The sequence below is a fragment of the Sapajus apella genome, unplaced genomic scaffold (assembly GCF_009761245.1).
Source record: "Sapajus apella isolate SASKATOON/1434 unplaced genomic scaffold, GSC_monkey_1.0 scaffold20, whole genome shotgun sequence".
In the NCBI taxonomy this organism is placed as follows: Eukaryota; Metazoa; Chordata; class Mammalia; order Primates; family Cebidae; genus Sapajus; species Sapajus apella.
Genome location: NW_022436960.1, coordinates 21,743,234 through 21,765,880, shown reverse-complemented (window position 1 = coordinate 21,765,880; position 22,647 = coordinate 21,743,234). Strand labels below are relative to the sequence as shown.

General features: G+C 34.0%; 1 protein-coding gene across 2 annotated transcripts in view; it reads right to left on the bottom strand.

Annotated features, from left to right (window-relative positions):
- Positions 1-1,759: 1,759 nt before the first annotated feature.
- Positions 1,760-22,647, bottom strand: part of GTF2A1 (general transcription factor IIA subunit 1) — a 46,332-nt gene continuing 25,444 nt past the window's right edge. For both annotated transcript variants that reach the window (XM_032287719.1, XM_032287718.1), the window contains exons 5-9: positions 20,143-20,218; positions 18,832-18,965; positions 15,794-16,114; positions 10,087-10,176; positions 1,760-4,829 (exon numbers count right to left, since the gene is read on the bottom strand). In XM_032287719.1, the coding sequence (XP_032143610.1) occupies positions 4,722-4,829; positions 10,087-10,176; positions 15,794-16,114; positions 18,832-18,965; positions 20,143-20,218 (729 nt within the window). In that variant the 3' untranslated portion in view covers positions 1,760-4,721. The remainder of the gene's footprint in view (positions 4,830-10,086; positions 10,177-15,793; positions 16,115-18,831; positions 18,966-20,142; positions 20,219-22,647) is intronic.

The window sequence follows — 22,647 nt, the reverse complement described above, 5'->3', positions numbered from 1 at the left end:
ATTATGTTAATAGTTAAAACTTGCATGTTTTCTAGATAGTCGGTAACAGGGTTAAAAAAATACAAAAAGGCAGGGTTCTTAATGATTCAGCTGAATTAACTATAAAATTAAAATACCTGCTATTTAATACCTTCTAAAATAACACAAAATATATTCAATATGCAATACAATCCTCAGTAATCCAATTCTCCTAATATGCAATTATTTATAAACTCTGAACTAAGAGGAAATGGTTTGGCTAAACAGAGAAATAACAATGTTTTTATCCTAAGTAATCTATATTTTGGAGTAGAAATACTCATTTAATACAATGTTAGCTATTAATATTCCACAAGGAGTAATCTTTATTTTAAAAAACAATGTTATAATTATACCAATTTTTAGTTATAATTTGTTAGTGTGAATTTGCCCAACCTAAATTCCTGAGTGCCTGGAAAATACAACTTTTTTAAAGCTACTATTAATAATTTGTAACACAGTTTACTAATTCAAATTGACATCCCAACCTACTTATCTTTAAGGTACAGGATTTAATATCTTTTTGTTGTTGTTAAGTGGAATTCTCATTAACAATGTAAAGCATTTTCCTTTCTAAATTGTATTTTATTCAATTATCTGTAACAATGCCATATAGTAGTAAGCAAAGCAAGCAACATTACTTTTTTAAATAACATCTTTAATTAAAGTTTTTGCAAAGGTAGAATATTAAACTTAAAATAGGTCTTAGTACATCAAAATACTAAGTTCTCTAATTGTATTCCAAGATGGTCTTTAAAACATAATATCCCATATATCACAGAAGAGCAACCTTGATCTGCAATGAATTTTACAAACATAATAAATATATTTACGCCATTACACATAACAGTATGTACAACAGCAGTTGACAATAGTAGCTCAGAACAGCAAAAGAATTAGCCCTGCCCCCCCACCCCCTCCCCCACAAATCATAGCCCTGATGATGCAGATTGGACTGATTAAGGAACCTTGACTGAAAGAGTAGTTACTAATTCAATATGGTTCTTCCTTTAAAAGAGAAAACATTTTTTTGTTCCTCAAAATAAACAAAAATGTTAGTTTGGTGTGTTCTTCATTAAACCATAGACAATGACAAAAGACAGAGTAAGGCAGGCTTAAAAAGGGAAGAACATAAACTTCATAATAATTTCATAGCATAAAAGAGGACTAAAATGCAAAACTATTTAACATAAACTCATGAGGAAACAAAGCAACTATTTTTTTAACCAAAGAATTCAAAATCTGCTATAGCTGAGTCAGACAGGTAGGTGAAAGACATGAAATGAAAATGTACAAAGATGGATCAATAAACTACTGCATTGCACAAAAGCTCAAAAAAAGAAGTTCAAGATGAAATAATCTGAAAATACAGGTATTTTCTCATGTGGAAGAAACGCTAAGTCATAAAGAGAACGCCCAAGAGGAAAACCGTCTGTTTTCCTATACAAGGCATATTTACCCTCTGATAATAATGTTGACATTATTGCTACGAGAATCAAAAATTACTCTTAGAGGGAGACAACTCTTTTCATTCCTCCACAAAAGCCAGGAAAAAAAAATCTTTGATTTTCATTATAGCAAAAGAAAATATTCATATAAAAGCTACATGTTATCTTATTTTCTAAAACCAGAATCTATTATGCTCATCAAAAACACAATTTAATTGGTATACACTGCTAAAATCTTGATGTAATCTTAGAATAACATCAGAGTGGGTTTGCTTTTAAAAGAGGCAACAGTGTAAATGTGACATTATGATGGCATTTTAATTAACAGAAAGAAATGTGTACATTTAAAAAATACAAAAGCCCAATAAAAAGATCCCCCTCATATAACAGACATTTTACTCTAGAAATTAATTGCACATCAAAGAGTTGTTTTAGCCATATGTGGCACTCCACAGAAATTAAATATGCTCTCAGGCATTCAAATGGTCTGATTACCTAAATGACCACCAAGCAAGAGTTTGTATACTGAAAGGCACACATTTCCATGTTTTATCTTGTAATTTTGTGTAAATTTTCCTTAGCACTGTTGATTAATGTTTTTTAAGTAAAAGGTGCCATCACCATCTGTGCAAATCTAAAAAATCGTCTCCAGAAACCATTCCTTATTTTCATAATACCAAGTCCAAACTATTTTCTGCCTTTAGATACACATGCTACTTTCATTTTAAAATTCTGAAAGTGGGAATCCCTTGCCTTTTCAAAGGAATGACATTTTAATGGAACTTAATATGAAATGATTTGTTAAATATAATGTTAAAAGCATGATTAAGAATTCAAGTACAGCAAAAGATAAGCAAGTGACATTCGTACAGCAAAAGCTACTATAATAAAACTAAAACATGCTATTTGATTAAAAAGGAACACGATGCAAATAATATATAAGAGCACAATTTGGTACACAATGTAGCTTGGACCAGCTTATAGAGTTTTCACAGGTAAAAGAAAAGCATCTGCCATGTATACCATAATTAATATGCAATATACAGGTGCAAATACAAATGGTTATTTCCTGCTTCAAAAATAACAAAATAACCACTATGAAAGCAGTGGTTGTTCATGTTTGAAAAATAAAGTTATAAAAACAAGCTAGTATACAATGCTACTATGAATATGAATGTTTGTCTACATAGAGGCCCCAAGACGAGCTGAGTATCATACAGTAATCCAAGTTTCAGTAGCCAGATAGCCAAAGGGTTTCACTTAAGCAACACTGCAGCACTGCTGAATTTTTATAGGTAGTTCAGTCACCAACTTCTTTATTGAGTAAATACAAACCTACTAGCAACTGTATTGAAGAACAGTTGAACAACAGGACTTCTGTGATGTTACTCCCTCCCATTTCCTCTTCTCTCAGTCTTATTAATAATAATATATATTTTAAAACCTCTGTGTGCTTTGAGAGTCACAGAATAAACAAACTTCCCCTCAAAAAACTAAATTAATATAGTCAAAATAAAAACTGTATTACCATTTATGGTACCTGAATAAAATCTAACTACCAGCATGCTAGACACCACCATTTACATCAAAGTTTAGAACCTAAGTTAAAGAGACCAAGGTGGTAAGCTGGGTGGGAAGTAGAAAAACAATTTTTGCCATTTTTTAAAGATCTGTGTTAAAAAAGAAACACTATATAACAGCTCACAGTTTCTTTGTTAATGTATTTTAAAAAGTGTTGATGGGTTACTTCTGAAAACACAAAGGCAAAAGGAAGACAAAAACTGAAGACTAAAAAAATATATCAATATACAAGTAATCTAAACACATGTAAATTTTGTCAAGATAAACCATGGAAAGTTGAATTCGTTGTAAGAACACAATGGTGAAGACAAGCATTCCTGCAGTTCTCCCAGGCAGCGAATTCACACTGAACACAGCAGTGCCATATTGTTCTTCAGATCCTCTTACAGAATACAGACCTAAGCATTCTTAATATACATATTACATTTCTATTACTTTTTAATATACAAGTCAAATTTCTATGCTTTCTTCCCAATGTGCAAACTGGAGCCAACATCTTTATTTTCTTAATGGCCTGGAAGGGCCACCAGATAAAAGAGAGGTAATTTAAAGGCCCACCCACCTCTTCCCCCCAAATTTTCCCCTCAAATTACAAAGTTGATTTTAAAAACTTGTTGAATTAGAATAATAGATTTTTTTAATTCTTTACTAAACACAAGAAACTTTTATAATTACTAAATTGTTTAATAAAAATCCAGGTCCTCACCACCTGCCCTATACTTTCATCAATGCACAGACTGTTATCTGAATGTTTAGTTTAAAGACTAAACACATTTATAAGCACACACTTCAGCCCAACAGGACAAGTCTACGTATATTCATGTGTTTACAATTTCAGCTAGAATATACGCTTGCAAAATAAAACTACATTCCTGCTAGTCTGGGGTTTCTTTTTAAGGTGTGGCACTAAAACAAAATTTTTTGTAGGGAAATTAAAGTTGTCATTTCAATTCCACTCAACTCAAACAAGACCCAAGTCTTTAATTACATTTAATAAATAGGAAAACCTAATTAAAATAAATATCCATTCCTGGGTCAAATTTTATCTCCAAACTATGATTGCTGATAACTTCCTTTAAATCTTAAATAGATGTTTCATAAAGCTGGAAAGGAAGAGGTATATATCACTGAGGGAGAATAGCAAGTAAAAATATTTAAGATCTATTATGAGAGTTTTAAATTTTTTCTTATACAAGTGAATTAAAATTCAACATCATAATTCTTACCCTTTTGTAAAAAGCTCACACACAACTTTTACCAAACATAACCATATACAATAAGCAATTTCAGTCCAATCTATCAAAAGGGAAGTTTCTTCAGTTCATTCCGACAAGTATCTTCTGACTGAACCCAAGTTGGAGGAAGGAATATAGACAAAGCTTTACATGCTAATTACCGGTGGCAGGTACCTGTATTTAAAATCAACAATTATGGTTTTCCTACACAAAACCCCAACCCTCCCACCCAACAACCCCAGGTGCTACAGTTCCATGGCTTGCCAGTTAAGTAGTGTCTATGTTGTCAAGGTCTATCTTTGTTCCAGTAGCTTTGCTTCTACTGCAATTTTCTGACATGCAGAAATGAAGTTTTGGTTGGCATATGCCCAAGTTTCAAGCTGTCCACTTTAAATTTTTTTAAAGTTTCTTTTATTTATAAAAGAAAAAAAGCAACTCTTCACCATTCTGCATCCCCAATGGCTTTGGAAAATATATAATCTCTTCCATTAAGATTCATAATGCCATCCTTGAGATGAAATTTCCATTTGTTTTTACTTCTGTGTATCTAAACAAAAACAAAATTAAAAGAATTAAGAGATACAATCAGAAAACAGGGAAAACAAGTAACAAAAAATCCATACACACCCACCACACACACCCACAAAACAGTATTTACAGTATTGTATTTACAAATTGGTTTCTTTTGTTTTTGTAGAGACAGGGTCTCCCTATGCTGTGCAGGCTGGGCTCAAGCTCCTGGCCTCATGTGATCCTTCTGCCTCAGCCATAAGTGTTGGGATTACAGGTGTGAGCCACGGCACATGGCCTCAAAATTGGTTTCCTAATAAAGTTTAATTTCACCAAAAAAACACCCCACAAAAAATTCACTCATTAGGTGGGTTTAAAATAAATAAATAAATTTATCTGTAATTAGTACTATTTCACAGCTTTCAGTACTTGTGTTCATTAAAGTAGTGAAAAAAATATTTCTTTACAAAATGTCTTATCCCTCTATCAGGTTTGCATATGTATTTTCAAGGTCTACCTCAAAAAGACTGTATCCTCCACAAAGCCTTCCCAAATCTTACCAGCTAAAACTATTGTTTTCCAGTGGTATTCTCATTGACATTTTTTACATTATTTGTAGGTAATACAATTATAGACTCATTTTCTTCTACCAAAATAAAACTCCTTATAGTGTTCTCAAGTCCTAACATGGAACCTTTACATAGCAGTATTTAAAAATACATCTAAAGGATGCTGATCATCCAGTCACTTACAGCAGATTTTAAAAACTACGTACATCCACAGTTAAACAAAATAGCTGAAGGGCAGGCTCTGGGAACTCCCATCTTTGCCTTCACTTATAGTCCTCAGTTGTTTGTAACTCCATGGATTTGGTGGGGGAGAGGAATTGTAAAACTTAATGAACTGAAGTGACCTTTTTTCCTTTTCCCAGTAATTCGCACTAATTATTTAATGTTCAGTTCAAGTTCCACATCTTCTGCAAAGAAGGCCCCATGGTTCTCCCTATTCTATGATTTAAAGGAACCTAAAAAAAAAAAATCAACTAGTTCAGTCTTTCATTTTCAGAAGAAGAAATGATAGCTTGGATAGGGTTCAATGGTTTGACCAAGGGTATATTGCTACTAAGTGATAATCATGATTTTCAAGTCTTGGTCCAATGCTCTTTTTACTAAATCAGTCTGTTTCATATAATAATGTAGAAATGCTCAGCAGGTGCAGATTTTTTTTTTTAAGACAGACTCTCACTCCATTGCCCAGGCTGGAGTGCAATGGCGTGATCTCAGCTCATTGCAACCTCCCCCTCCCAGGTTCGATCAATTCTCCTGCCTCAGCCTCCTGAGTAGATGGGATTACAGGTACCCACCATCATACCTGGCTAATTTTTGTATTTTTGTGGAGATGGGTTTCACCACGTTGGCCAGGCTGGTCTTGAAGTCCTGACCTCAAGTGATCCGCCCACCTCGGACTCCCAAAGTGCTGGGATTACAGGCGTGAGCCACCAGGCCCGTCCAGGTACAGATATTTTCTGAGATCTCATTCCTAAAATTCCATGGCCTAACCTCCCAGTGCAAACATTCTTCATGACATATTCCTAGCAAATGGTTGTGCAGTGTCTGCTTCAATACAATTAGAAATAGTGAGTAAAGAATTTCAAATTAAGTTATTCCTTTGGGGAACAGCTCTATTGTAAAATCTTTCATAGTTACCCTTACTGAAATCTGCTTCTCCAACTTCCATTCATTGATCCTAGCTCTGCCTTTTGAGACTTCAAAAAAACACACACAAAACAAAAAAATCACTCAACCTTCATCTTATTTGGAAACCACTCTCATGCTCTTCTGAATTCAAACTTTTCTTACTTATTAAAGCAAAACAAAGCACAATAAAGTTAAAACAGCAGGTAGGGCAAAGACTGTTGGATTAAGAGTATATCTCTGGTCTAAATACAATAAGTAAATGCTAAATGTAGCATCTTAAGATTGATGACTCGAATGTCCATCAAGCATACCAGACTTGGCATGTTCAACACCAAACTGATGGCTTCTCTCAAACCAGCTCCACATGCAGCTTTTTTCCCCCACCTGAATTGATCATATCACCATTCTTCTTTCAGAATCCTCAACAAAAAATTTTGTGAGTCATTCTTGATTCCTTTTTCTTTTCTACTACACATCTCAGAATCAGGAAATCCTGTTGAGACCCTTCCTTCAAAACAAATCCAAGATCCAACTACTTCTCATCAACTTTAATACCATCACCAAAGGCTGAGTCACCATTACCTCCCATGTGAATTATTATAATATCCCCCTAAACAGTATGCTTGTTTCAGCAACCTTTGCTTCCTCTTACATTCTGCTCTCTACAATGAAAGAAAAGTAATCCTCTCAAAATTTAAATCAGATCATACCATTTGTCTCACTGAAACCTTCCAATAACTTTCTGACTCACTTAGGTAAGAGCCATGTCCTTATATAATCCGTACCATTGGCCTTCCCTTACCTCTCTATCTACTACTGTACTCTCCCCTTCCCTCATTCCAGTCCAGCCACACTGGCCTCCTCACTGTTCCTCACATACAACAGACTCTGACACCAGATGACAGGGCTAACTCTCTCCAAGAGAGTTAGCAGGGAGATGTATGTATATAGGGAGAAGTATATATACAGGGAGAAGTATACATAGATGGAGAAGTATAAAAAACTGAAACCAAACCTATCCTCTTTCCCTGCTCTTTATTCTTCCATACCAATTATCAGCTTCTAACAAAATATACTGATCTTTTATTATGTTTTAAATAAATAAATAAATCCCAATTTATTATGTTTTAGCATCTATCTCCCCTGACTGAAGTAAGCTTCCTAATGGCAGGGACTGTTCTGTTTTGATCACTAGCTTATCTCAAGCTCCAAGAATTAGTGCCAAGGGACATCATAGACACTCAATAGGTATTTGTTGCATGAAAAGACCACTGTCACCCCTTTCCTTTGCTTTCCTATAAAGTATTATTTATCCTACAAATGTGTACACAAATGTATTTACAGCACGAACCAAGTGACTGCAATCAGAAAGACACTGGGCTTAGCTAGACAAAAACAGGTGATAGGTAGCCAGGAAATAGGGATTCTACAGACATAAGTAAAGAAGCTGACTGCATTCTGTCACAGGACAGCACAATTTACAAAACATAAATGCAGGAAAGTTTCATGGCCAATTAATCCATACAATTAACACTGAAGTCATACTGAGTAATAAATGGCAAATATTTTTATATTAATAGAAGTACATTGTCACAACTTAAAAAGCAATTCATTTACTGGCCCTAACCCCTTAATGAAGCAATGTTCTTAAAACCAGGAGATGGCTAATTAGAAATGAAATTTCCTAATTAGAAATGAAAGATTACCTATATCTGATGCTATCTTCGCCAAATGCTGTATCAGCCCTTATCTACCCACTCGTCAGCAAGAACTCTGCCATATTATTAGCATTTAACTAAGATTTTTATTTGATTGGCAATACAAACTTTATTAGTCCTTCTATGATCTCTTCTAAAATTGACTCATTGTTGACATTCTACAGTTTAGGCTTTAAAACTACATTCCTAAAATTCAACGTGGCTCAAACAACATCCAACTTCATTTTATGCAGTCATAGAACATTGCTATTCTTTTCTATTGGCTAATGACATCAAGCCATCACCCTCCTCCAATCTTTGAAGCAACTCACTTGATTCTTAAAATTAGACCTCTGCAAATTTTATAATTATTTATCATTCAGCACACTATTTAGAGCTATTTTCTACTTACTAATTTAAAACACTAAAGTAATGTCTCTGGAAGCAAAACAAACCAATTTTAACATTTAAAATATTATGAGTACAGTTTATGCCAAAGGAGAATACAACCATTCTCTTAAAGCAGAAAGACACTTAGAAGTATATTCTTCAGTCAGGCTAAAACAAAGGTCCTCTCTTCCCCTGATAAATCTGACATCTCAACATGAAATTCTGTTCTGTATAATCTGGTTGCAAGGAGATCCCTTGAGACTTCCTAACAATAGGATTTATTGGTATCTTTTGTGTTAACCTCATACTCTTGCTCTATGTGTATCTAACAGGAAACTACATTTGTTATAATGCACATGGTATATGGTATTAAGAACAGTCTCTCAGAAGTCATAATGCACAAAAATGAATGCTGTGAAACTCTCAATGACCTTACTGACTTTATTCTATAACTTCACTGGTATAAAATTGTCCTAACTCCACTTTTTTATGAGCAAATAAGATCCACAGTATTAGCATTCTCCCTATAGATCTGTTTGCAGTAAGCACAGCTACTTATCACATTCCTTTCTACAAAAGCAACAGAGTTAAGATTTTCTTCATCTGTAAAGGAAACTTTATGCAGGGCACAAATTTTACATGTTCATAACTACATCTCCAGTGCCTAGAAAATAGTGTCTGGTGTATTTCCGCACTCCATAAATGTTTGTTGAATAAATAAGCTTCTGTTAGAATTTTCAGCATTTGGTAAAGACCACTACCAAAATTATAAATGCAATGTAATATATGCATGTATTATAAGTTTAATGATTGCAGTAAAAACAAACTGTATTCCAATTTAAATGTCTGGAAAACAAAAATCTCGAAAATAATACAAATAAATATAACAAAAATACTTGGAAAGAAGCACCCTCTTTAGGAATTAAGAATATAAGGAATGAACAGCTAGTTTTCACAGTATCTGGTTTTTTATTTTTCTTTTTATTTGTTTCGGTATCTCGTTTAAAAATTCCTTAATGTTAGCAAAATACAGCAAAGTTAAATAATATTTTAAGTAATTTTCAGTAAAAATTTATCTCTTTGTTTTTAGTACCGTTCATTGCCTTAGTCTTCTCCTTAGTAATAAAAATAGTTACAGAGATTCAATTGAATCCTTCTAGTTTTGAGATAGTTGAGGCTAAACCGAAAAGAGAATTATCTCATTGAGTTACCATAAAGGACAACCTCAAGGTGGCGTTTACTCTGCTTACAAGTTGAAAGTCTAAACAGAAAAAAAGATCATAGCTCTTTTCATTTCATTTATAACTTATTTTTCAAATGTAGTGCTAAGAAATTAATCTTTCATTCTACTAAAATAATCCACATAACTATAACAGTGTTTTCATACTGTTCATAATGAATTTAAGAGGCATGAATCAGCTGCCCAAATGTCTCAGTAAGGCAGAGAGAATGATGTAGGGAAGAAATTACAACACAAATAACGCCAGTAATCTGAAGATAACATCCTTACCTTATCATATTGGCATACGACGACATTTTCTGTGTCAAAAAGTTCCTGTCCTTCCTCATCACTCACATCATCTTCACTATTGAGGGGCTCCTACAAATAAAAGGAGAGTTTATTTTATTACTATTAGAAGGCCTAATATTCACTGAAAAGAAATATAATAACCTTGATGTTCTTTGAGAACCAAATGCCAAATGCATATATGTATGCCATGAATATAATAGTTAAATCAGCTGTTAAGTTTGCCAGTAATACTTAAATATAAGAAATTAAATATAATTACAACAGTTAAGCTATATAGCTTGTAAGTCTGAAAAGATGTTTTTGTTTTATTCTTTAAAAACAGTACAAGATAATTCTCCATAATAACTGTTTAAGATGCCTAGAAGAGGACCTAATATGAAGGTTTAAAAGAGCTAATGGCACTATGTACTACAAACAATATAAAACGAAAACAGTGGAGAAGTTAGAGGAGAAAAGAAGGGCAATGCAATAGGTTACCAGTTTGCCCTACTGTCTTTACATTAAAGAACTTGGACTCTGAATACAAATCAGCATGCTTAGCATTATGATGGTTATGGTGGAGGCATGAAGCAGAATTAAGATTCAGACTTTTTTTTTTTTTTTCTTAAAGGCAGGGAGTAGGAAATCTCAGCATTAAAGAGAATTAAGGGCCAAGATAAAACATAACTAGAGCATAAAATAACCAAACATGTTAAACTTTGCTCCAATTGTGAAAGAAGATAAAAGATGTAACTGTGATTTCTAATAAACGGAGAAAGAGAAGACAAAAGTAGAGACAACAATAATCAAGATGGTATTATGAGAAGGCATAGTGGCTCATGTTTGTAATTCTAGCACTTTGGGAGGCCTGGGTGGAACAATCACTTCAGGCCAGGAGTTTGAGAAAAGCCGGGAAAATATAGTGAGATGCCATCTCTACAAAAAATAAAAAAATTAGCAAGATATGGTGGCATATGCCTATAGTTCCACCTACTTAGGAGGATGAGGTGGGAGGATTACTTGACCCCAGGTGGTCAAAGCTATAATGAGCCTTGATCACACCACTGCACTCCAGCCTGGACAACAACCTGAGACTCTTATCTACCAAAAAAAAAAAAAAAAAAATTATACCTAGGCCTACGCCTACTTACGCACAGGTGTATATGTATAGATATTCTTTAATTTAAAATAGGTATAATCAATGTAAAGTGAAAAAAATTTTGAGGTAAACTTCAAGTAACATAAAATTCAACATTTTAACATTTGTAAAGGTACAATTCAGGTGCAATGAACATTTATAATGTGTATAACACTCACCACTACCTAATTCCAGAACATTTCATCACTCTTTCCCATTAAGCTGTCACTCCCCATTCTCCCTGTCCCCTGGCAATCATCTATGTGGCCCTGTGTAGCTGATGTCTTTCACACAGCATGTTTTCAAGGTTCATCCATGTTGTAGCACATATGAATACTTCCTTTTTATGGCTAAATAATATTCCACTGTTATCAGTGCATTCATCAGCTGATGAACATGTGGGTTGTTTATACCATTTTGGATATCATAAATAGGGCTGCTACGAACAATCACATACAGGTTCTGTTGAGAAACATGTTTTCAGTTCTCTTGTGTATATACTTATATAAGAGTGGAACTGCTGGGTCATATGGATAATTCTATACTTAATTTTTGAGGACCATCAAACTGTTTTCCACAGCAGCTGTACCATTTTACATTTCTACCAACAATGCACAAGGGTCCCAATTTCTCCAAATCCTCCCCAGCATTTATTTTTTCTTTCTTGTTTTTTTTTTTTTGAGTACAGCTCTCCTAGTAGATGTGAAGTGGTTATCTCACTGTGGTTTTCATTTGATGCTGAGCATTTTTTCAGATGCCTGTTGGCTATTTGTGTATCTCCTTTGGAGAAATGTCTACTCAAGTCCTTTACCAGCTTTTAATTTGGGCTTTTTGTTGTTACACTGTTTAAGAGTTCTTTATATATTCTGGATAGTAGATCCTTATAAAATACATGATTTGCAAACATTTGCTCCCAGCTACTCAGGAGGCTGGGGAGAAGGATTGCTCCAGCCCGGGAGGTCAAGATGCTGAGGCTGCAGTGAGCCATGATCATGCCACTGCACTCCAGCCTGGGCAACAGAGATTCCGTCTCAAAAAACAAAAACATAAAACATCTTTTTAATCTACGAAGTCCACGTTTTCTTTGATTGCTTGTACTCTGGATGTCATGTCTAAGAAACTGCTGCCAAAACCATGAAGATTTACCCCTATGTTTTCTTCTAAGAGTTTTACAATTTCGCTCCTAGATGTAGGTCTCTAATCCACTTTCAGTTAATTTTTGTGTATGGTATGCCGTAGGGGTCCAGCTTAACTCTTTTGCATGTGGATATTCAATTGTCCAAGCACCATTTGTTGAAGACTATTCTGTCCCTACTGAACAATCCTGGCTTACGTAAAAGTTTTACCAAAAAAAAAAAAAAAAAAAAAAAATAGCATAAATAGTAATATAAAAAGATAAACCTAAAGCTTACAGATCCAAAATGTTTGAAAAGTAAAAGAATGAAAAAAGCTGTACCAGGCAAATTCTAACCACAACAAAGCTGGTACACCTCTATTAGTATCACACAAACACTCTTTATGGTTGAAAAAAATTACTAGCAATAGAGCAAGACATTATATGATCATAACTGGTTCAATGCACTGAGAAAAAATAATGAATGTTAAACTTATATGCACCCATTTTGAGGCTCAAAATATAAAAAGAAAAATAGCAGAAGAACAAAAGAAACATGAACTACCACAGTAGGAGATACGAACATATCTCACTCGGTAGTAAAAAATGGATCAAGCACACAAAAAATATCAAAGATACATAAAGACCATCTGAGCAAACCTATTGACAATGTAAATCTAACAAACACATACAAGTACCAAACAAGTGCAGAAAAGAAAATTCTTTTCAAAGCATATACAAAAACTGACCAAATCAAGCAAGCCTCAAGCAATTTCAAAGTATTCACGCATCACACCTATCATATTCTTTACAAACAAAACAGTTAAGTCATAATAGAAATTAATAGAATAGGAAAAAACACACTAGAGAGAAGAAAGCTAAAAGTTTACTCTTTGAAAACGACATACCCCTGGCAAGACTGAACAAGAAAAAAAGAAACAGATGGCACAATAATTATATTAGGAATGAAGAAAAAAGGAAATGATAACAAATGATTCTGGCATCAAAAAGATACTATCATGATTAACTTTATGTTAATCAACTTGAAAATGTAGATAAATATATAAAGAGTCCTAGAAAAATGTAATTTATCAAAACTGTCTCAAACAGAAACAAAATACTTGAAGGGCATGAGATTACGAGACCCAGGTATCTGTAGTGGCATGTTTTAACAATATCAACAAAAAATTAAATACGATCTTTAAAAAAAAAAAAGCTCAAAATAGAGAAAACATGTCCCCAAATTCGTTTTATAAAGCTACCATAACGTGACAACCTGGTAAGAAGAGTATGAGAACAGAAAATCAAAGACAGTATCTATCACTCACGAGTATCTATGAAAAAGTCCTGAACGAAGTGAATTCAGTAACTTATAGAAAGAGAAATAGAAAATGATCAAGTTGTGCTACCCCAGAAATACAAGATTGGTTTACGAACAGAAAATCCATTAATGAAACTCATTATAAATAATATTACAGTAAGAAATTGTATAATCAATCATTGCAAAAAAAAAAGTGTTGAATTAAATGCAACATTAGCTTACAGTTTAAAAAAACAAAGAAATGCAAAGACGGGAATTTATTAATCTGATAAAGATATCCATTAAAAAAAAAAAAAAAAAAACCCAAAACAAACATTAACTGTGAGGCATGGAAAAGATTATTTTTCAGTTTAAGAATAAGAGAAGGGTACCTGCTATAACCATTTCTAATCAATATTGTTCTGGAAGGCTTAGCCAACAAGCCATAAAAAAAAAAAAAAAAACCTGCCATTCCTCATATGAGATGTTATTATCTACACAGAAGATACAAAACAATCTACAGATACATTATGAGGACTAACAAAAGACATTAGGAAGGTGGCTGGTTCAAGGATGAATATTTAAAGCTCTCTACATTTCCATACAACCAATAAACAACTGGAAAATGTTTTTATTAAAAACATGTTACGTAGAGTAGCATTGAAACTATAAAGAATTTATTGGGGGAGAATGGGCAGACCTGAATAAACACTTCCACACGATAAAACACAAATATCAAATAAATACAGAAAAAGAGCCTTTACTCCTTAGTAAGTGAGGAAATGAAAACTAAAACCAAAATGAAATACTATTTTCTACCTACCAGACCAGTAAAAATTAGGAAGCATGACACTATCAGGTATTGATAAGGATGTATGGACATCTGCACAATTATGTAATGAATGGCAGAAATGATTTGGTATTTTATTGTAAAGTTGCAGATGTGCATGCCTTGGGAGCCAGAAGTTCACTGTTTAGGTATAAAATTTAGAGAACCTCTTGCATTTGTGACCCCAGAAGACATATACTACAATATTTTATAACTGTTTGTAACAGTAACCAATTAGAAACAATCCTGATGTCCACCGGATTAGAAACACTGACAAATAAAATTATGGTATATTCTTCAATGAAAATAATTATAGTTATATGCAACAACTTGGATAAACCTCAGGAATATCATTTTGAGAGAAAAAAACCACTTGCAGAAGAATACATAATTACTTCATTTATGTTTTAAACATGCAAAACTAAATATGCTATTTAGGAACATAAATATATATGGTAAAATTAAAAAGCAATTAATGATCAATACAGAATGTATGAGCAAAGGTACTTTGATGGCCTAGGAAAGAAGATGGGATTAGGGAGAGGCACCTTAAGCACGTTAAATAAAAGCAGATTTTATTTTAACTAGATGGTGGGTACCAGGATTATTTATATCTTGAAGCATTTCTATTAATTTGTGTCTATTCAATATTCAATAATAAACTTTTTAAAAGTTACTTAGATAATTTAGAACTTTGTACTAAGAAACAAGAAGACTGCATTTTAGGCCAAACAAGGCAATTAACAATGAAAACTGTGGTGGGATAAATTTTTTTTGGAGACTAGTAACTAAGCTAGAATAATGGGGAAAACAAAGGCGTATTTATATGCTTCTAGAAGAACACAGACATTAAGGGTACATAGGTTTTTAAGGAACTGGTACAAAATGTGGACCATAAAGTTTTAAATATTTAATAAATCTGTGACATTTATTTCTTCTTGAGTTTGCTCTCTCCCCAAATGTTGCCATGCTTTTTAAATTACTGAAGCAAAAGATTAACCACATCTATTTTTCTATCAGTGTCTTATGTTTAAACTACATTATAAATGCATAAGCCAGAGTAAGAATTACTTGTACTCTTTACTACACATATTAATACAATTTAATTTGGTATACATTTTTATTACCAGCTATATGAAATCATGAAATAAATATAGTCAGAATACAAAAACCTTACTAAAGTTAAAATGATCTTTATCTTTAAAATCTTATGTTGCATAGCACCTAACAGTTTCTGAAAATACAGGATATAATTTATCAGTTTGGCAGCAACTAAAAAAGGAAATGATTGAGATTATCATTTTAAGTATTTAACTAGAAACGTACTTCTTCCACCTGCCCATCTTCAGCTCCATCTTTCTCTTTGTCTTCCTCCTCATCATCATCATAGTCTTCTTCTTCATCTTCATCTTCTTCAGATGACGTATCCCCAGTTCCATCAACTTGTAAGACCAATGGAGCTTGTGTTTGAGCAGGCTGGGCCTGTGGTTGCTGCTGGCCAGTTGCAGTTATCTGTGCTTGGGCTGGTGTAGGTGCTGCCACTGTCGTAGGTATAACTTGAGTCTTATTTCCTGTAAATAAGATTTGCTGAGGCTGAATGATGACACCTGTCTGTGGTGAAATCCCTCCAGGAAGAGGAGCCAGTACCTAAAGCAAAAGAAAACCACATAATAGTTAAGAGGATCAAGTATGGTATATAGAAATAGGACCAAATGCTGAAGAATCACCAGAAATGGCCATATTGCATAAACAATTAAAACTACCCAATTACGAAAGCAATCTTTAACTAGTGTACTGACCCATTAAATTTCTATTTTATCAAATTTCTGGAAAATAAGGATTTTCTAAAGATAACTACTTCACCTCATTTATTCAGCACGTAATATATACACGCCAGATACCAGGCCAAGAGTTGAACACTGCCTTTATATGAGGAACACTGGACTGAGAATCTGAAAACCGGGGTCTACTTTTGCCTAAGGTCAGACATAGATATAGCAGAGGCAAGTCATTTAATTCCTTTTGGCCTCTGTCATTTCAATGTTAGACTAGGATCAATTGTTCTTAACCCTGGCTGCAAAATAAGAACCACCTGGTACCTTAAGAAGTACTGATACCTTGGCCATAACCCTAATATTCTAACTCAGTGTGAGGTAAAAGCTAATTATTTTTCTAAAAACCACCAGATCAAATAATTTCTTAAGTTCCTTCCCAGGTTCTGCATCTAAAATTCTAAAGTAAGCCACAACTTATTAACAAATATTAATTCTATATATTATAATAAAGAAGAAGGACTGGATGCTTGTTACCTGCCATTAGGTTCAAGGAATGCAAACATAAGACATAGTATTTCTTTTAAAACACTTACACATGGTGTAACAGTACAAAAGACAAAAAAAAAAAATGTACAATAGGCAAACAAAGCACTAACAACTCAAAAAGACAGGAAACATAGTACAAATATGACACAGTATTATGGGAACACAAGAGAGGGTACGAAATTCAACTTGGGGGACAAGGCATGATCAAATATTACTTATATCATTAGCAAGTAATACTTGAGTTTCTGTTTGTGATTTATGGCAGCAGTTCCCAACCCGTTAGAAACCAGCTGCACAGCAGGCGGTGAGCGAGCATTACCATCTGAGCTCTGCCTCCTATCAGATCAGCGGCAGCATGAGATTCTCATAAGAGCACAAACCCTACTGTGAACTGCACATGCGAGGACAGAGGTTATGCACTCCTTGTGCTTGATGATCTGAAGTAAAAGTTTCACCCTGAAACCACCCCCGCTGCCCCATATGTGGAAAAGCTGCCTTCTGCACAATCAGTCCCTGGTATCAAAAAGCTGGGGGACCGATGCTCTAAGAAGATTGGCCGGGTTTTTTATATTTTATTTGTTTGGGAGACGTGCAGGGAGTTGCCAGACAGCATTCTTAGGAGAAGAGTAACAACAAGTGAAACCCAGAAGTGACAGCAGTATGTGATTTTGGAAAGATGCAAATAAACTGGATTAATACTACTGCTCTGATCTTGTCTCTATCATCATACTATTTTATTGACATTTTAAAAAGAGGCAGACACATAAACATATGAAGTACATAAGTTCCTCAAGAAAACAACCATCCCTCTTTCATTTTAGTGCTCACAGCACAAAAATCTAATGCAAGTAGATCCAAGTGTTTATTCTGATGTAAATGTAGCTAAAGAATGTACGTGGGAGTGTGGCAACAAATAAACTTGTAGAGTACAAAGAAACAAGATCCACAAAAAGATCTTATTAACATTGAGTTGTTTAGGCTTCTTCCAGAAAGCAATGTGAAGTTGTTAAATGGTTTTTTTAGAAAGGCCAGGCACGGTGGTTCACGCCTATAATCCTAGCACTTTGGGAGGCCGAGGCGGGTAGACTACCTGAAGTCAGGAGTTCAGGGCCAGCCTAGCCAACATGGTAAAACTCTGTCTCTATTAAAAATACAAAAATTAGCTGGGCACAGTAGTGCATGCCTGTAATCCCAGCTACTTGGAAGACTAAGGCAGGATAATGCTTGAACCCAGGAGGCAGAGGTGGCAATGAGCTGAGATTGAGCCACTGCACTCCAGCCTGGGCGACAGAGACAGACTCTATCTTTAAAAAAAAAAGAAAGGAAAGAAAGAAAGAAGGGAAGAGGGAGGGAGGGATAGAGGGAGGGAGAGAGGAAGGAAGGAAAGAAAAAAACAGAAAGATGACTATAAATCAGTCAGGTTAGGAGGGCACAAGAGGCAGAGACAATATAGTATTTTAGTGACAAACTATGGACAGTATGAACTAAGGAAATGACAAGAGAGGCTGAGGAAAAAACAGTGTCAAACATATTAAGGGACTACAAAAACATGGCAAAACTGCAGTTAAAAAAAAAAAGAAAGAAAGAAAAACTATTAACAAGAATTGGAAGGGCCAGATACCTTGGATATTAGAGATAAGGAAAAGGAAGATTCCACACACCCATTTCCATAATACAGAATAACCATCGTGAAACTAGAGTCATGTCTGCCTCATTCACTCCTAAATTCCTTGACCCTTGTGAATACCCTGAGACTCAGTAACTGCTTATTGAATAAAGGCCGAATGACCAGCTTAGGAGGCTGGAAGGAGAGTGCTGCCACCTTCAAGGGCATGATGAAGGATGGGCAGACACAACAATAATTGTTGTTTAATAGATGTTCAATCTAGATTAAGCTATATACAGGAGAAATTTGAAACAACAGGGTCTGTAGTACTGAAGAAGAGTCTAAGAAATCGTGCATATAAGGGGAGGGGAACTACCCAGGGAATATATACAAAGAAAACAGGACCCCCTACCAATCATAATAGATGATTATTTTACCTGCTGTATAACAGGAGCTTGTACTCCACCGGGCTGCATTTGTGGTATAACCTGTTGTTGTAGAACCACTGACTGCTGAGGCTGAAAGATATACTGGGCACCATTGGCTGCTCTGACCACCTGAAGAAGCTGGCCTAAAGCAAAAAGCATGTATTCCAAGTTATCATTTTAGCAGTTACCATCTCAAAAGAAATGAATTCATATTTAATTTCAAACTACCAAAGGTACAAGAAATTATCAAGTAGGAAAACTAACAATTTTATTAAAGGCTATTGTCCATACATAGTATGCTATAATCCTTCCCTTCTCTGACTTCTCACCATGTTCAAATACATTCCTTAAAATGTTTTATTTTTCATATTGATATCCTCATTCAGCTATTTCCAACAATGTTTTAACAAGAGATTATGAGACTTGACTAAAAGCTTACATTATCTTTGCTAACCTTAGGAGTCAAGAAAGAGCAATAAGATCAGACACATCAGGAGCTGTTCATTTTTAAAGCTTTAAAGGAACAAAGGCTTAACAGTTCATTTCATATCTTGAACCGAACAAAGCACCACAATACTTTGCTTCAAAATTGGTAAAAGCAATAAAAGTTTGCTGAACCAGTCAGTTATCATCATTGTCATACAATTCACACAGAATCAAATTTCCCCAATATGTTAATTTAGATGACCCAGAATCCTGAATTGATTAAAAAGCAAATTACATCTTATTAAAATATGTACCAAGACAAGCCCCTAATATCACAAATTTACAAATTAACAAAAATAACATACATATATAGAACAGAAAATAAATAGTAACTATATGATCAAGATTATAGGAGACACTTAAAATCCATGAAAATAAATTTTTCAAACACTAACATGCCAAAACACATGAGCTAGACATTGGTCTTTTGTCAATAAAGAGATACTGCATATAATAACAGCATACAATAAATTTTCTCTTAATATGCTCTAGTAATTAGTTTGGTATCACAAGTTCAAGTAAGTTTAATACTCACCTGGCACATTAAATATGTTTAATAAAAACCTAAGTAAGCATTTTTATATAATCATACTTCAATAATAGGGTTCTCATGTACAGATCAAAGGTTCAAGTACAATTTTCATCTTCTTTACTGTATCCTCAACAATGATTACAGTTGTGTTACAGCCCTCAAATAAAGTTATTTTAATAATCTAAACCAAATGGTAAAATAAATATTAGTATTTTCCATCTTTCAAAGAAGATAAAACCTAACGGCTAGATAGTACAATTTTCTAAATTATATTTTAAAATGGTTCCATCATTCCTAATTACCTGAATTTGTTAATATTTGCTGAACAGGAGTCACACCTGCAGGGAGTGCTAAGGTAGCAGCTGTAGCAGCAGCACTCTGAAAAAAAAAAAAAAAGAAAAAATATCAAAACCACATACATATATAATACTATCTGTTTATCTCTAGCATATTTTATTAGTATATGATTTTTGTTTGGAATATACCAAAATTTTTAAAAATCTAATAAGAACTAAATCCCATTTTATAAAATGGTACAAGAAAGACCAACCTAGTCTAAATGACGTACTAAATTATTTTAAGCAATTAAATAAAACAATTGGGTTTTATTTCCCCTAGAGAAGGTGCTCTAAGGAAACCTCACAGGTACTGTAGCTTTTTTTTCCTTCTTGCCCTATCAATACTCTTTAAGGTACCTACCCTTCCTATACTCAATCTAACCTATACATTTTTAGACAATACCCACATTAACAATACTGTATAATATATGAAACAACTATTTCATCATTGCTTTCTTTCTCACTGTTCCCTTATCCCCATTTCCTTGAGGTAAAAGTATAATTGTTTACTTTCTAGAATTCGTAACTTTTAAAATTTCTACTAAAATCAACAGATATCTACAGAGAACACTGTATCATAAGACTTCACTGGGAGTATAGCTGACAATTCTTCTAAGATGTCGCATTAGCAAAGGAAAAAAGGGAGATATTGGCATTATATTCTAGGTGAAACATTTGTTAATGACAGATTAATACAAAAAATTCTTTAAAGCTTAAGAAAAGTCATACCAGGTGCAGTGGTGCACACCTGTAATTCCAGTAATTTAGGAGGCCTAGGTGGGCAGATTGCTTGAGCTCAGGAGTTTGAGGCCAGCCTGGGCAATATGGCAAAACCTTGTCTCTACAATAAATACAAAAATTAGCTGAGCAAGGTGGTGCACACCTGTAGTCCCAGCTACTTGGGAGGCTGAGGTGGGAGGATGGCTTGAGCCTGGAAGGTGGGGGTTACAGTGAGCCAAGACTGCGCCATTGTACCCAGCCTGGGTAATAGTCACAAACTTTAATTTCTACATTTAAAAATGAAGTTTGTATGTGACACTTAAGTTATAAAGATATAGATGGGATTATATTCTGAGTTTCTTTAAATCCACCACAAATTCTTGACTTCCTGCTTCTGGAGAATTTTCTCCTCCTGCCCTCCCACCACAAAGAATTATACCATTCTCTGGTTTTTTATTCTGTGCTTTAAGCATTTTCCTGTATCCCACTATAGCTACACATTTAGGTAGTTTTTTTTTTTTTCCCTTATCTTCTCAATCTTCTTTAGGTACCAATCATTCATACATGCAATCAACTACACATGCCTGGATAAGTTTAAAGAAATATAACTGCCTTGGAAATGCTAGTGTCAGAGAAGTCAACAAACTTGGAAATCTATTAAACTGGGCTAATAATTCTACTATCGAGCCTGGGCTCTAGGTATATAGCTTTCCAAGAAAATTCACTTGTTATCACTTGACAAATGTAAGTGATTTCTACATCTTGGGCCTGGAAGTCCCACGATATCTCCAAAATTTAACTGTAGTCCACCAGGTTGATCCATGTTTAAGCTGGATACTCAATTATCTAATTTAAGATAAATCTTGTCTATATAAGCAAATTAAAAGTTATCTAAGTTTAAGGAAAATATTAGCCACATACTATTAAGCAATATTACTTTAAAAGAAAAAAATATTAAGAAACATTAAGTGCCTATAATTCATATTTTCTAAGATAACAATTCACCCTCTACCAGCAAATTGACATGGTAGTAGTTTCTATAGTACTTTCTATATAGTATACATGACCCAATAACTACCTGCACAGCCTCCACAAATTCAAGTTGCATAACAGATATTTGCTGAGTCATGTACCATACACAAACCACTTTATACTTAATAACTATTAAAATTTCTTCTTGTATTCCACAAAACAGCCCAAACATGAATAATGCATTACACCAATCATTTCACAAAAAAGAACCAAAAACAATGGTTTAAGTTCCCTGAAACAGCGTTCTACTATATTATTACTATCTCACATTTTTATGAATTATATGTTCATTTCTAATATAAACAGAGCCATTAGAAAGAATAAAAATGTTTTTGCTGAGTATTTCTGAATCAGAAATAATAATGTAAACCCACAAAAACCTAGAACACTTTTATTGGTACAGAGCCTATACTGATTACACTTCAGAAATACATGAAGGAAACACTGACTAAAAACTACTAAGTAAAATGCAAATCAATCAGAAATGTTAAATCAATTCTCCTGAATAACTGACCTATGATTTGTTTAAATACATATGCTCTTTAGAATAAAGGAGACTTAACCAGTAAGAGATGGACCACTGATTTTTATCCTAGAAATAACTTATTAATTCAAAAATCTCTTCCACAACATTTACAATTCTTTTAGAGGGGCCTACCACAAGAGATTCTGCCAAAATTTGTTTTAAAATAATGCAAGTTATTCCCTAAGATACAG